At 34.6% G+C, this 14,647-nt stretch overlaps 1 protein-coding gene across 1 annotated transcript; it reads right to left on the reverse strand.

Annotated features, from left to right (window-relative positions):
* Positions 1-4,258: 4,258 nt before the first annotated feature.
* LOC113312183 lies at positions 4,259-5,038 on the reverse strand. The gene has a single exon (XM_026560936.1). The coding sequence runs from the start codon at positions 5,036-5,038 to the stop codon at positions 4,259-4,261; it is 780 nt and encodes a 259-aa protein (XP_026416721.1).
* Between the last annotated feature and the right edge of the window lie 9,609 nt (positions 5,039-14,647).

The raw sequence follows: 14,647 nt of genomic DNA on the forward strand, positions 1-14,647 counted from the left end.
CGGCGAAATTGGCTAAAAAGTGGTTTTTGCGCTCGTGGGAGAAAATTACTATACGGACTCTCACTTTGGATAAGGGGTAACCTAATTACTAAGGGGAACCCCATTTCAGGGCATGTACTAAAGGGACACCGGAACTGGATAGGGGGAGGTCATCTTCAAAATTCAAAACAGAAATTGGCGGGAAGAATAGGCAGCAGCGACAACAGTTTTTGAGCAGAGATTTGAGCGACTTAGGAGGAGATTCAATGGGCATATTTGGTACCTACGGACTCTAGGAGACATAACAGGCATAATGCAATCATCTATACCCATCCAATTGGGCTGGGTAAGTCGGAAAATCCACACAAAGTCAAGACAGCAACACGGTCCCTGTTTAGGGTTTGAGATTAGTTTGAGAGATTTAAGGGATTTTCTTGCGTGGGATATACTTCAAATAAGTTGAGTCCAAGTCCTAGAATATATTTGAGACGAGAGAATAGCTAAAAACAGGGTGGAACGCAACAATAAGAGGATTATTCTTCAAACTGCCCGTAGAGAATAATGGAGATTTTCAACGAGTTTGATCGAGTTTCAAGGTGATTCAAAGCCTATAAATAGTTGGGTTTACGTCATAGAAAGGGGATGAAGAGTTTGGGGTCGATACAGAGCCAGGAGGAGCGAAGAAGAAGGAGTAGCAGCAATGTTCACCTGCTGCTGCTGCTGCCATTAAAAAGCTTCAAGAACACGAAGAACAGACTCTCCGGGACAGTCTTATTTTCAGCAGCTTCAGAACAGTCTTATTTTCAGCAGCTCAACAGCAGAAGTGAGGTGTCGCAGTTCGCTGCAGTTTTCTGTTGTCGTTCTTTTCTGGACGTGTTTTGTGAGTCTCAGAATTACTATTTTATAACTTTTGACTCTTTTAATCACACTTTGAGCTTTGAATTAATATGTTGAGTGTGTGATTGATATGAATAGCTAAACCCAAATACTGGGATGATGGAGGAAACCATTCTTTATGCATGAGTAATTTTATTTAATTCTTTTATGACTATTTGCACTATTATGAATGGAATTATGATTTTTATTGATTATTTGTGATTTTGTCTGATGATGTATGCTTAATCCATGAGATTCTTGATGCATCATGCTTATGATTTACATATAATACTTACAAAATCTATTTTTGGCAAAGTAAGAGTCGATATTTGTTATCAATATAAGCTTTAATTGTCTAGAATTAATAATTGAATCGCATGAGTATAAGAATTGGTGAAATCCTGAGTCCCAGTATCTCTTGATCCTGTGACAAATTTGTATATATTTTTGTTTTTAAATCTATTCAATTCCGAGCAACGAATTCTTACTACCACTTTTAAGACTACAACATTTGGCTCCATCAAAAGTAGCTCTTGAGAAAACTAAGCAGTCATCTGCAAAAAATAAGTGACTAATTGATGGGCAGTTTTTTGTAACTCTAATTCCCTGAATTTTCCCATTATTTTCGGCATGCACAGGCAGACGAGAAAACGATTCCATACAAATTATAAATAAATAAGGAGACAAGGGGTCTCCCTGCCTAAGACCCCTCGTAGGATAGAAAACATCACCTAGACTGTCGTTAAGGAGAATAGAAGCTGAGACAGTTGACACACATTCATAGATCATATCACACCAACCATTATGGAAACCTAGTATTCTACGAGTAGCAATCAAGAAGTTCCACTCAATTCTGCCAAAAGCCTTAGACATGTCAAGCTTGACTGCCATAAGGCCTTTTTTCTTGGCTCTACACTTTTTCATAGTATCAACTATTTCATGGGTTATAACTATGTTATCAGTTATTAACCTAGAAGAGAGAAAAGCTGCTTGATAAGGGCTTATGAGTTTATCCATCACCTTTTTAAGTCTAGTGGTTATCAACTTAGAAATAATTTTATAGGAGACATTACTAAGACTAATAGGCCTGTGGTCAGATGCACTCTTAGGGCTTTCAGACTTAGGTATGAGACTAATGAAACTGTGATTCATTTGTTTAAGTAAATGTTTTGAGTGGAAAAAAAACTTAACCACGTTAACAACACTGTCACCCACAACACTTCACATTTGCTGATAGAAACCAGTTGGATATCCATCTGGACCTGGTGAGGTCCATGGCTGCATAGAAAAAAGAACATTTCTTACTTCCTCAAAAGTCGGGGGCTGAAGAAGCATTTGGTTATCCTCATCAGTGATATAAGGGGTTAAATTCAACAAAAAATTATCAGGGCTAGCAGGATTAGATGTCTTACTGACCTTGTAGAAATGATCTCTAAGTTCACTAGCAATACTAGTTATATCAGTTAACCAAATTCCTATATTAGACTGAATAGACTCAATTTGAGTTCTTCGCTTCCTGAATTTAACCTTATCCTGAAAATATCTAGTGTTTTTGTCTTGCAGAGGAATATCGTCTTTAGCTCTTTGCATATAAAAGTCATGTTGGACTTCATACCAATGCTTGAGATGATTCTCTAAATCAGTGACAACATCCGCATTACTAAATCTATCACCATTTTACAAAACAAAGTCAAGTTGATCTTTTATTTGATTAATTTTGGTTTGAATGTTACCAAAAGTACTCCTATTCCATTGACTTAAGACATACTCCACATTTTTCAAAGACTTGGTGAGTCTAAAAGCACGTGAGCCATTCTCAAGATGATTCCAATTTTCAGTAATTAGAGATTTACATCTATTATCTCTAAACCAGCATCTATTAAACATATAAGGTTTCATAGTAGGATTATCATCTTTAGAACTAACAAGAAGAATAGGAACATGATCACTCCCTATGCTCACCAAATGATACACCACAACACTATGAAAGAAATTAAACCAATCACTATTAGCAATAGTTCTATCCAATCTTTCTAAAATAAGATCATTTCCAGACCTCCTATTAGACCAAGTAAAAGGACACCCAATATAGTTAACATCAGTGAGACTAAGTGTATCTAGTTGGTTTCTAACACTATCCAGTTGTGATTCAGTAACAGGATTACCCACTTGTTTTTCACATTGTCAAATCACAAAATTCAGGTCGCTAATAATCACAAGAGGATAGTTAAATCTGCCTACCAGGCTATGCACAAAGTTCCATTGATTAGATATTACTACATTATCTAAGGCGCCATACATGCAAACAAGCAACGTTTTTTCACTCCTAGCATCAAAACTTACTAGACAAGCTATACATCTAGCATTTATATCAACCACATCAAACTCAAACCCATCTTTCCACATTAAAAACAAACCACCAGATAAACCTATTGGATTAACAAAATAATACTTAGAGTAGTTCAAACATCTAGTATATCTGATCATTTTTTTATCTAGATTTTTTGTTTCAGAGAGAAACACAATATCTGGATCATTTGACTTGATCAAATCCCTAAGGTGATATCTAGTATGTTTATTCTCATACCCTTGCACATTCCAAGCTAATACCTTCATAATGCAATTCTCCACAGAAAAGCAAGGAATTAGACAATAAGAATTATGTAGGTTCTCAGCACTATAATGCAAAACAAGACAGTTCAGGAACAATCTAAACCTAAGAATTAAGGCAATCAACCTAATTTCAGCACAAATTTGGATATCAGAAACCTTAAAATCACAATCAAAATTTAAGTTGATACTCTTAAAATCACTGAAGGAGAATATATTAAAAACCCTAGAATCCCAAACAAGTTTCAAGTTCAAACCCTTAAAATCACAAACAACAACTAACTTGATAACCCTAAAAACACAATCAAATACTAAATTATAAATTAAGACGTAATTGTCAAGAGTGTAAACTTTTGAAAATTAGGATACTTGGAAATTTTAAAAAGACTAACCTGATTTGCAACAATCTGAGCAACTCCAGAAACTGTGTAGCAAACAAACATTCCACCATTCTTTTCTTTCCCCACAGTGATGTCCATGCTCAATCCACGACCTAACTGAGAACCACTGATTTCCTTGATGTGACAATCGTTACCACTCATATTAATTTGAGGTAGAATTTGATTTTGAGGCTGGATTTGATAGAGAGGATTTTCATACGAGATATGGATTTGGGAAGGAGGAACAAAGATTTCTTTCGATGGAGCCGAGTAAGTATCATCTTTTATGGATCTCTTAAGCCTCCTTGGATCTTCTTCGACGTTTTCAGACATAACATTCCCAACACCAAGCCCAACACTATCATTCGTATCCATATTGCTCACATGATCATCTGAGACTTCCTCTATGCCTTCTATGAGATGTTATTCTTTTCATAGTGTCCATTCCATTGTTCTGTTGTCATTGTTAGAACTCTATGTTGATCTTCATACTCCTCACAACGCTCAGCATCATGTTGAAGAACGAAACATTTTGGACAGATCTTTCTAGGTTGTTTCTCATAGTGATAAACCACCCATTTTTCCTCTAAATTTGCTGTGAGCACCCATGTACCTCTTCTCAGTGGCTTTGTAATATCAACTTCCACATTAGCCTTCAGTAATTTGCTCAATTTAGGCCTTGCATCTTCTGGGTCCTCTTCCATCTTCTTACCAATCTCCTTGCACATCTTATCGATCAAATCATCATCTAAATGCTCCAATTTCAAGTTCCTGAACTGCACACAAAATATTTGGTGTGTGAAGTCATACTCTGACACATCTTTCGCAGAATCATAATCATGAAGAATCATCAGATACTCCATATCTTCCCATGGAGCTTGTTTCATGATCTCTTCCGCAGCACCTTCCTTTTCAAACTTGAAAACAAACAAATTTGTACCCATTGTTTTTATCTCACACTTGTTGTACATTCTCCACTGTATACTGATATCTTTCTTAATTTTCTTGAAATCCAAAGTATTTTTCTCAATTATTTTCCCAATAAGACTATTAGACCACTTAGTTGCCGCTGCTATGACCTCCTCAACGGTGTTGATAGTTCTTCTAACAGGCATAGGAAACTTCCTACTGATGGATGCTCCTTGTATTTTCTTAGTAATTGTAGCAAGTTGAGATTGAGAATTTGAAGCCATACTGATAGTGGTTTGTTTATGGAATACCTCTTGATGTTTCTTCAGCTTTATAATATGATGCTCTAAGGGTTTTAGGGTTTCAGAGAAATAAACACTATAATGACCAAATAATTTATTTCCTAAACTGACTAACGTATATCTTCTGCATATACCAGTACTTAACGTATTTAGATAGGAGTTTTCTGGACCACTATGACCAAAACTTCGAGCAAATAGATTAAATCTCAGCCAGAAGGGAGGCTTTGATTCTGGAAAAAAGAACTCAAATTTTTGAAATTGCATTGATTGCGCCCTGTGAATACTAGAGTATCCAAAAATATATTTTCCTTCTAGTATGCAACATCTCTCCATAAATAGATGAATTCTCGGCCAGAAAGGAGGCTTTGACTATGGAAAAAAGAATTCAATTTTTTTAATTTGCATTGATTGCGCCCTGTAGACACTGGAGTTTCCAAAAATATATTTTCTTGCTAGAATGCAACATCTCGCCATGGAACTTCTTATGTTAACATCAATGGTGATGATGAAGAATTGAGGACAAACATTAAGAGGATTGGATATTTGAGTGGTAAAAATTGTCACAACTTAGGATAATTGCCAAAAGCACGACTGTTGCAACCACAATGATTCTCTCCAGTTTACTCATTTTTGCACAGAGCTAATTGAAGGAGACAAGACTGTCTGAATGTAGAAAGAATAGTGAACAACTGCTACAAAAAACACGACTGGTTAAGTTTCTTAGAGATTGTCGAGACACTGCATATCAGAAAATAATTAGTTTTCCATTAAAAAAATGTAAAGAAGAAGAAAGAAATTTCATAATCAAAAAGAAATAAAAAGAAAACTGAGATTTAAAAGTTTGCAATGAAGACCCATTAAAAGGAGGGGTATTTATTCAATTTTCACCTGTATTAACTTTATGGTATGTATAATCGTAAAAGTAAGTCTTTACTGTTTGATTTGACTTATGTCTGTCTGAAGTGTGATCACAACTCAACTCTTGATTATTTGACTGGACTTTTGTCTGTGTGGGTGCGAGTACAACTCAACTTTTGATTATTTGACTTGACTTTTGTTTGTGTGGGTGAGAGTACACCTCAACTCTATTGCAATTACTGTTGTCCTTGTATATAATCATGTAAGGTCTCTCAGAGCAAGGGTTATATAGATCCCTTCAAATCAAGGAGAGACCAACCGCAGTGATTTTGCATTATAAAATTGAAGAGAACACACAACTGTATAGAAATTAGGCGCTTAAAATGAATAAAGTTGATGAAGTCCAAATTTGTGCACCCCGTAGAAATCGGGGTGCACATTCCGTCTTTACTTATTGGTTGACAAAGCCTTCCAAAACCACTTTCTTTCTGACATAATATTTATTATTATTTTTTTATATTATTTTTTTCTTAATTATTTGTTTGGAAACAAAAAAAATTAGTATATTGTAAGCTCTCTTGGCCAAGAAAAATATAAAAAAAATAGAGTAAGCTCTCTTAATTATTTCTTAAAATAATAATAAAATTTAGTATATTGTAAGCTCTCTTAATTATTTTTTTTGGGAGAAGTTGACATAGATTTAATCAACTTCTATATCGTCTCTCCCAAAAACCTTGGTTGATTCTCCAGCTCCCTTAATCGATATGTTTGATTAAATCAAACTCACCATTCTTAATATTTCTTTCATGAACAACAAAAAATTTCATCCATGAAACTTATAATACCTATACATTAGCGTTGATTTTCTTCAAAAACCAATGATTAATGAACCAATAACAAAAGTAATTTAAAGATCAAAAGTACGGAATCAAGAACATCTCAGTTCTTTAATACCTATTGTTTTCTCATGAAGTCATTGGTGTCATTTTCGGCTCTAGATATGTTCAAAACCTCAGTGCCTCATATTATTTGAAGTAGTGAATTTGGGTTTTGACTCAATTTTATGTCTGATAAAAAGAATGCAGTAGTTAAAAACATGTCTAAAACAAATGAATCCTCATATAATTTTCACAATTTTCATATAAAATGTTAGAGCATAGCTCGGTTGAACCCACCAAGCGTTGGTATGTCAAGTTTGGTTGTCATATTTTAGTATGAAGCACATCTAAAGTCGTTTGATTATTTACGAGAGTCAACTTTGTTTAGGTTAGACTAGAAATTCTAGGAATGTGGAGACGTACAAGTATTACTCTGAAGACCTAATGTGAAGAAGTAAAACATGTAATGAAGACATCATATTTCCTCTCGAGGTTAGTAATATTGACTTGATATTGTTTCCATTCCTAACGAATCTTTCAAGTCGCTTTATATTGAAAACATAACATGCGAAGCTGTATATATAATACTCTAGTGATTAGACTTGGTCATAACATTATGATCAAAGTATCACGAAAATTCATATCAAATGGTTTATAATCTAAAAACATCGATCCTTTAGTATTTTAAATATTGAGTATTAAAGTTCATAGTTGGTCATTTATTGGGTATCACCCATTGAATAAAAATATTTTACAATCACCACCGAATTTTTTTTTTCTTTTATTGGTTGGCTAGATTTGTATAGTCCAAAATATGGATCCTAGTCAAAGCTATAGTGATCCTGATGTACTTGAAACATAACTCAATTATGGTGCTGCTTATTCACAAACATTGCACAGTTCACCCTGTGAAACTAGTATAGGAGCATTTTGGTCAAATTAGCATGATCTGTCTAAGTTAGCACGATGTAAAACGTGTGGATAAAGGAGGAATCTGGAAATCCCAAATAATGCATTTGTCATCAAGGAATAAAATACTTTAAAAATCTAATTCAACGCGTACATTTACATATTGAACTGAATCAGATACTTTTACTACAATCAGACTAGGAAGCACCGATATGGATACGGTAGACGGACACATAAACCGATAATTTTTCAAAATACTAAAACACACACACATATTTATATACGTGTATTGTACATTCCTATTAATTTATACATACAAAAGATTAAAATTTGATTTGTATAAATTATTTCTTGATGCAAATACACACACACATAAATTGACAAAAGGTTAGAAGGATGGAAAACAACAGAGAAAAAGTCCTCTCTGCAGCTTCATCAGACAAAAACTAGCTAAAAAACAAAGGATCTTCCAAGGTATGTAGTTAAAATTTCTCTCCAAGGCCGATTTCCAAGCGAGTACTAGTTACTCGCTAGTTTGTCCTGTCAATTTTCAATTCCTTACATATTATGAGTTTTTGTGAATGTCAAGCCCAATTTTCTCGAGTTTTGATTAACACGGCCGCTATTTCGTAGTTTTAATGTTATTAGCAATATATATGATCATTGGGACTCTAAGTCTCAGATAAGTACATCCAAGTATTAGGCTGAGTTTTCGCGAGTTTCAATTCTGAACTAATTGCTCCTTGCTCCCCAACAGAGTAGGATCCGAGGACCGAATTAAACTACTTTGCTTTCGTGTATGATATATATATCCAAGAACATAGTGAGCAATTGTTTCTCCCAATTTAGTGACTTCGAGCCTGAACTAGAGTTACATGACAACACAAAAACCTTACATATGATGCAATTAGCAAATTCTATGACATCCATTGGTATCCAACTGTAAAAATTTATAAAAATAAAATAAATTGAATAATTTGAGTTACCTCTCCTGTATAGATTGGAAAATTTAATTACCTCCCCTACAAAAATTAAATTAGCAAAACCTCCTTTCATCAACTATTCTGTCCAATTTCCAGTTAGCTGAGTCGGTAGGAGTGTACATGTGGAAAAATAAACACGTGTCAATCCAATTATCCAAAATATTTTTTTTCATCATGATCATAATAGTGATCAAAGTCTCGTAAAATTGTAAAAAAATCAGTAGCTTCAAACTCAGTTTTTAGATTCGAAAAACTCAATCTCTTCTTTTAACTTCAAGTTCGCATGAAGAAAATTGAAGTTATAAAAGATATGAAGTTGCAACAAGCTATAATATATCACCAATACGATTTCACATACCAAACGTTTGTCAAAAATCCTAAACCACTAGCTTCTCCTCTAATACATGTTCGAGAAACAACACCACCCTTTTCATAAAGCAGGCGGGTTTGATGTTAACGGCAAGGTTCAGAGCCGCATCAGTGGGAGAGTGAAACAAGGGTGGTTTTGCAGATTATACCTAGCATATATATGATTCACCGTAGCACTTACATTTTCTTTGTAGAAATGTGATCCGCGAGTTCTTCATATAATTTAGGAGTCATCGCATAGTTTCCGGACACACACATACGTAAACTTATTTATTTACTTTATTTAAACCCTAATATATTTGTTCCATTGGAATGAAACATGTAAACTTATTTATTCGCTTATTTGAATCCTAATACATTTGTTACGCCGGAATGAAACATGCATTCTTTTCAATATGTAGGAGCACAAACTCTTTGACGCATACATTGATTATTTAAATAAATCACGTTTGCACAATATGGTTACGAGAATTTATATAGTTAAAATAACACGATATTTTGCAGTAGAATAAAATAGGGAAAGGGGAAAAGGTAGAGAAAGAGAGGGTTTCCATTGAATGGAGTTAGTATAGTTACATGGATAAATATTTTATATACATGGGAAAAGGAAGACCAAAAGACTATCCTTTTGGACCGCACATTCATGGGCCGTAGGCCATGTAACATCCCCCTTGCGCGGTTCAATAACAAAACTTTATACATAGTGCTATTTCAAATGTCGTTCTCTCCTTGTTGACTTGTGCCGAAATCAATTGCCTTACTAAAACTCTGATAAGGAAAAACCCAGTGGGATAAAACCCTTGTACAACTCTTCACATGTAGTACTTCACATGTTTTCTCGTAATTTACATGTAGTTCATCACATGCAATACGATTTTCAAAGACCGACAAGTCTAAGTTAATTGACTTCTTTAAACTTCGCCAGGAAAACCCAAAGGGACAAAAACTGAATTAAAAAAAAAGAGTACAATATTAAGCAAACTTAGATCATAGTTGGACTCAAATATGTTGCCTCATTAAAACCTTGACAAGGAAAACCCAGTGGGATAAAACCTTGACGGAGGGAAAAGAGTACAACATGACAGATGCAAGTAAAGGTGATCAGTTGCAGATGAACACTTTGATCCGTTGAAGTTGACTAGTTTCTTCACAACTCTTAAGGCAGAAAATCCTCGTGGGAAAGACAATAGCCTTAGCTGGGAAATTACATTCCCGGTGTTTGTTGTTGTCTCATTAAAAACCTTGCCGAGCAATAAAACCCTGTGGGAAAAAGTAACCTCGGTGAAGGAAAAGAGTTCAACACACCGTTAGATGCTCCCCCTGATGTCAGACAATTTTCATTAGTCTAATGCAGTCAAAAGGAGTTTATCACACTTTACTTTGGTGACTTGGATGTTTATAGAACCATGTTGTTGATTCTAGAAGTTACGTTGCTTAACGAACTATCGTGTTTCATTTCTTTGATTCATATATTTTCAATAAAATCAACGCGATCTTTATGTCTTCAACGTTCAACATACTTGATGCTTTTAGTGTTGTCTCACTAAAAACCTTGTCGAGCAACAAAACCCTTTGGGAAAAAATATTCTCGATCGAAGGGAAAAAGAGTACAACACAACTTCAATTTCAAAGTAAAATATGTCGACATCATATCCTTGGATCCTCCCCCTGATGTCGGCATCTCCCCCTGATTACTTTCAGAGTTGTTCCAGACAGTTCCTTTAGTCATGTATTTTTCGAAACTGAATATTGGTAATGACTTAGAAAATAGTCTACCATATCTCCCTCTGATTATTGGATAAGAGATTATTGTTCCTTCATAATCAACAACTTTTGGATTGCACTTTCACTAGCATTCCTTTTTATGTCTTTGCAGGGATAAAACAAATTTATGTCAATGGTTACTTTTAAGTAAATGATTACATTCACTATACCATTCCAATGACGTTGCGTTGGCGCGGAGCTATATCTAGCTAACAAGTTCCTTGAGGATGTAAAATTTAATCGAGTACATTATTATACTAAGTACAACAATACGTCTATTGTACTTAGATATGGAAATTTCGTCTCCCAACACATCTTCGCCATATTCCTTTTGGACGAAATGGTTACTTACTTACATTTGAACCTCGACTAATCATGGGAGTGCTATCAGAATGTATGTCTTTGTTAAATTGCCTGACAACTTTAGACATATGCAAACTGGTGGAATAATATACCACAATCTCAATATTCGATCGAGCTTTCCCTAGATTTTTCATCTCAAATTCGGATTTTAAATAGCTTTTAAGGTCTCTTATCACATCAAGAGTACACATCATGTATGTACCATCAACATAAATAACTACAATTCCAAATCAGGAAATTTCTTATGAATACGCAAGGAAAAATAACTTACTTGTCTATCCCCTCCAAATCAAATAGTCACTTAGACGGGTATACCACATCCATCTAATTGCTTGAATCTATAAGTGAGCGTTCTATCTAACTGTAAACGCACTCCGTGGTTTATAGCCATTTGATTTGGGCAACAAAAGTTTATCAAGTACTTTTGTAAATATCTTCTATCTCTTGATTCTTTTAGAGATACATAACAACCACATACATATGCTGCATTTCAAGTCCTTTTGAAATTACCAAGCTAACTAGGTAGCGGAACTCTATAACGTTCATTACAAAAGAACAATTCCAGGGCTTTGTGAGAAACCTCGCGCCACAAGGCGAGTCTTTGTACTTTAAGACTATTTTCTTCTCGTTATGCTTTATGACAAATTAATTATGTATGTCCAATAGGCTTTACACTTGGTTGGTTAGCACTACCACACCAAATACCCGTATATTTGCCAAAAAACTAAGTTCTACCTGGATTGTGTAGGCCAAATATGCAATTTATTAGAAATTAATCAAAATAAAGCATGGTTCGATCTCATTGTTCTCTAATTCTGGAGCAACTATTTATGAATTTTATCATCACTGTGCACGCATGATCCTTACATTGACTCATGTGCATTCTCATAATCCGTCAGGATTTCGTTGTTCTCTAGAATCATTTAAAACTTCGGAGCGTCCTCCAGTATTGATTCGTGGACATAGTCAGAGACAATAAAATGAGATGATTTCATTGATGATACAAATTAGGTTGTGCCTTACTCATCTATTTCCTTTCTAGGTGAGCATTGATCGAACTTGGTGGTCTCTCCATCTTCCTTTATGGAGCCACGGCCTCAACTACACTTCCACCAAGTGTAGTTGCAACACCTTAGTCTATGGTGTACCTCATACTGAGGATTTCTAACCTTGCAAGAATATTTGCAGCTGGTATGTGTGATCTTGTCACTTTAGCGACATCAGTGTACATTCTGAAAATTGATTATTCTTTGTCACTTCACATTTACATTTGTGGAGTACAAGAATCAATATGAGACACAATGGGAACACACCACGACAATTCATGTCGTTCCCTTAGAAGATACTTTTTCTTGTCTCCCCCTAACGACGGGAAGACTGTCTCATTAAAGTGATAACCTGCAAATCTAGCAGTAAGAGATCTCCTGCCAAAGGTTTTAAAATGCGGATAATTGTTGAGATTAAATATCTAAAAAAATTACTTAATCATTTTCGTGACCTATCATAGTACGATTTGGACTCGTAATGGCACATATATTGTGCAACCAAAAATGCGTAAGAACACAAATGTCAGGCTTAAATTCAATTACCAACTGGTACGCAGAAAAGGTTGACTAATATTGGGTTCTAACAAAATTAAGTAAAGATGCGCGTAATATTGCATATCCCCAAAGAAATAAAAGGTAGGTTGGTATGCATAACCTATTCCTTAGACACCATCTGTAACCTTTGATGGTAGCCTCTGCAGACCATTGGGTATAAGATGCTCTATATTGATCCTATTAAACATGCAATATTCATCAAGTCCTTTTGATGTAAATTCTTTAGCATTAACAAGGGTGGTTAGCCTTTGCATTTTGCATTGTGTAATATGTGCTAGGAGTTTTCAAACACAAATTTCTTGGGAACTATAACTAGTCCAAAATGTCAAAAAATTCACAAGATCCATCAGTCACTTTAATGGTCCGCATTCTGCATGAATATTTTTCTTAATTTCACCTTGTTTTCTTTGTAATATGGAATTTTTACCATTTGCATCTTAGGATGGTCTCGATCCTGTTTTACTGAAGACTTTGTAAAAATGAGTGATATGCTTTCTTACCTAAAAGCATAATGGGAAGGGGGGTTGTGCATCTAGTAATTTAGAAAACACTTATTGAGAGATATGTCGTCACTTTGCATTCTGTCAATCTTTTTCCATTTTCTTTCACTCAAATAAAGTGATATTTGTATGAGTTCTTTCAAAACAATCATCATGTCACAACCAAAGTTTGTTTATGGTTATGCCCAAAGCTTGTATGAGTCAGTTTCCAACATTTCATCGTCGGAGTTAATATGAATTCAATAATCCAAATATTATAGTGAATTACATTGCACTAGATTGACTCATTAGTTTCTCTAAAATATATTTCCTTCCAAATATATTAGAGACTATAAAAAATGCAATCAATTACATTCTCATCATTTTGATGTTCCACATCATATCCATTTGTACGGGTTACTTGGGAAATTAACAAGGTGTGATTATCTCTTGGTACATCTAGAGATTTTGCTACGTCTTTGTTCTATCTTGAAGAAAAAAAAGAGCGGTGTTGCGCTCGATAATATAGTCAATTGGCCAGACAAAGTTCTTGTTTCCATTAAAGTTGATGTGAAAATTGGTTGGTACTATGATACACACATTACATTGTATATATCAATACCTATGACCAGGTGCATTTCCAACTCTTTCATTTATGATGGGAGCTACAATTACATTTTAGCTAGTCCCATACTCAGTTGATACTTGTGTATTTGTGTTATTACTACTGAAGACAAAAGTACATCTTTGTCTCATGATACGTATGTCCCTTTTCACATGATTTATATGAGTCGGTACGTCTAACCCGCATTACTTCGAGGTTCTTTCCATTTTTAATTTTGCTACATTTAGCTTAATTTGAGAAATTTCTTTATCTCAATAGGCCAAGAGAATCTCATTACACATGTCAACCACTTACTTTAGGTTGAATATATAACTAAAGATAGTTCTCTTTTGTTCATACTTCAACATGTACTGGTTCGTTAGTATCATGGATGAAGTAAATAAACGGAAATTTTCTGACTCATGTAATCTTTTGTGAGTTCTTCCACAAAAATTGGAATACATGTGATTTTATTTGAACGCATCTTTTGAAATTACCGACTCTTTAATAGTCGAGCAAGCGGATTACATCCCACAGAACATTCAAATTTGGGCAGAAAATATCAAATACACAATAATGGTGCTCAAGTACTTTTAAACCCCAAATAAATATATTTTGAATCGAGTTGGTATAACCAATTGAACAAAAGATAAACATTATTCAACCATAGCCAATATCATTTCAAGAGAACAAAATAACAATAAACCCAAAATTCTTAATGGTCGAGATCAACAATCATAATTTAAATTGACTGTTTATATAATACGGACTTATCTTAAGAAG

Source organism: Papaver somniferum, chromosome 9, assembly GCF_003573695.1.
Source record: "Papaver somniferum cultivar HN1 chromosome 9, ASM357369v1, whole genome shotgun sequence".
Lineage (NCBI taxonomy): Eukaryota > Viridiplantae > Streptophyta > Magnoliopsida > Ranunculales > Papaveraceae > Papaver > Papaver somniferum.

Coding starts and splice junctions, on each gene's coding strand:
- LOC113312183 (XM_026560936.1), bottom strand. CDS start 5,038: ATGGCTTCAAATTCTCAATCTCAACTTGCTACAATTACTAAGAAAATA.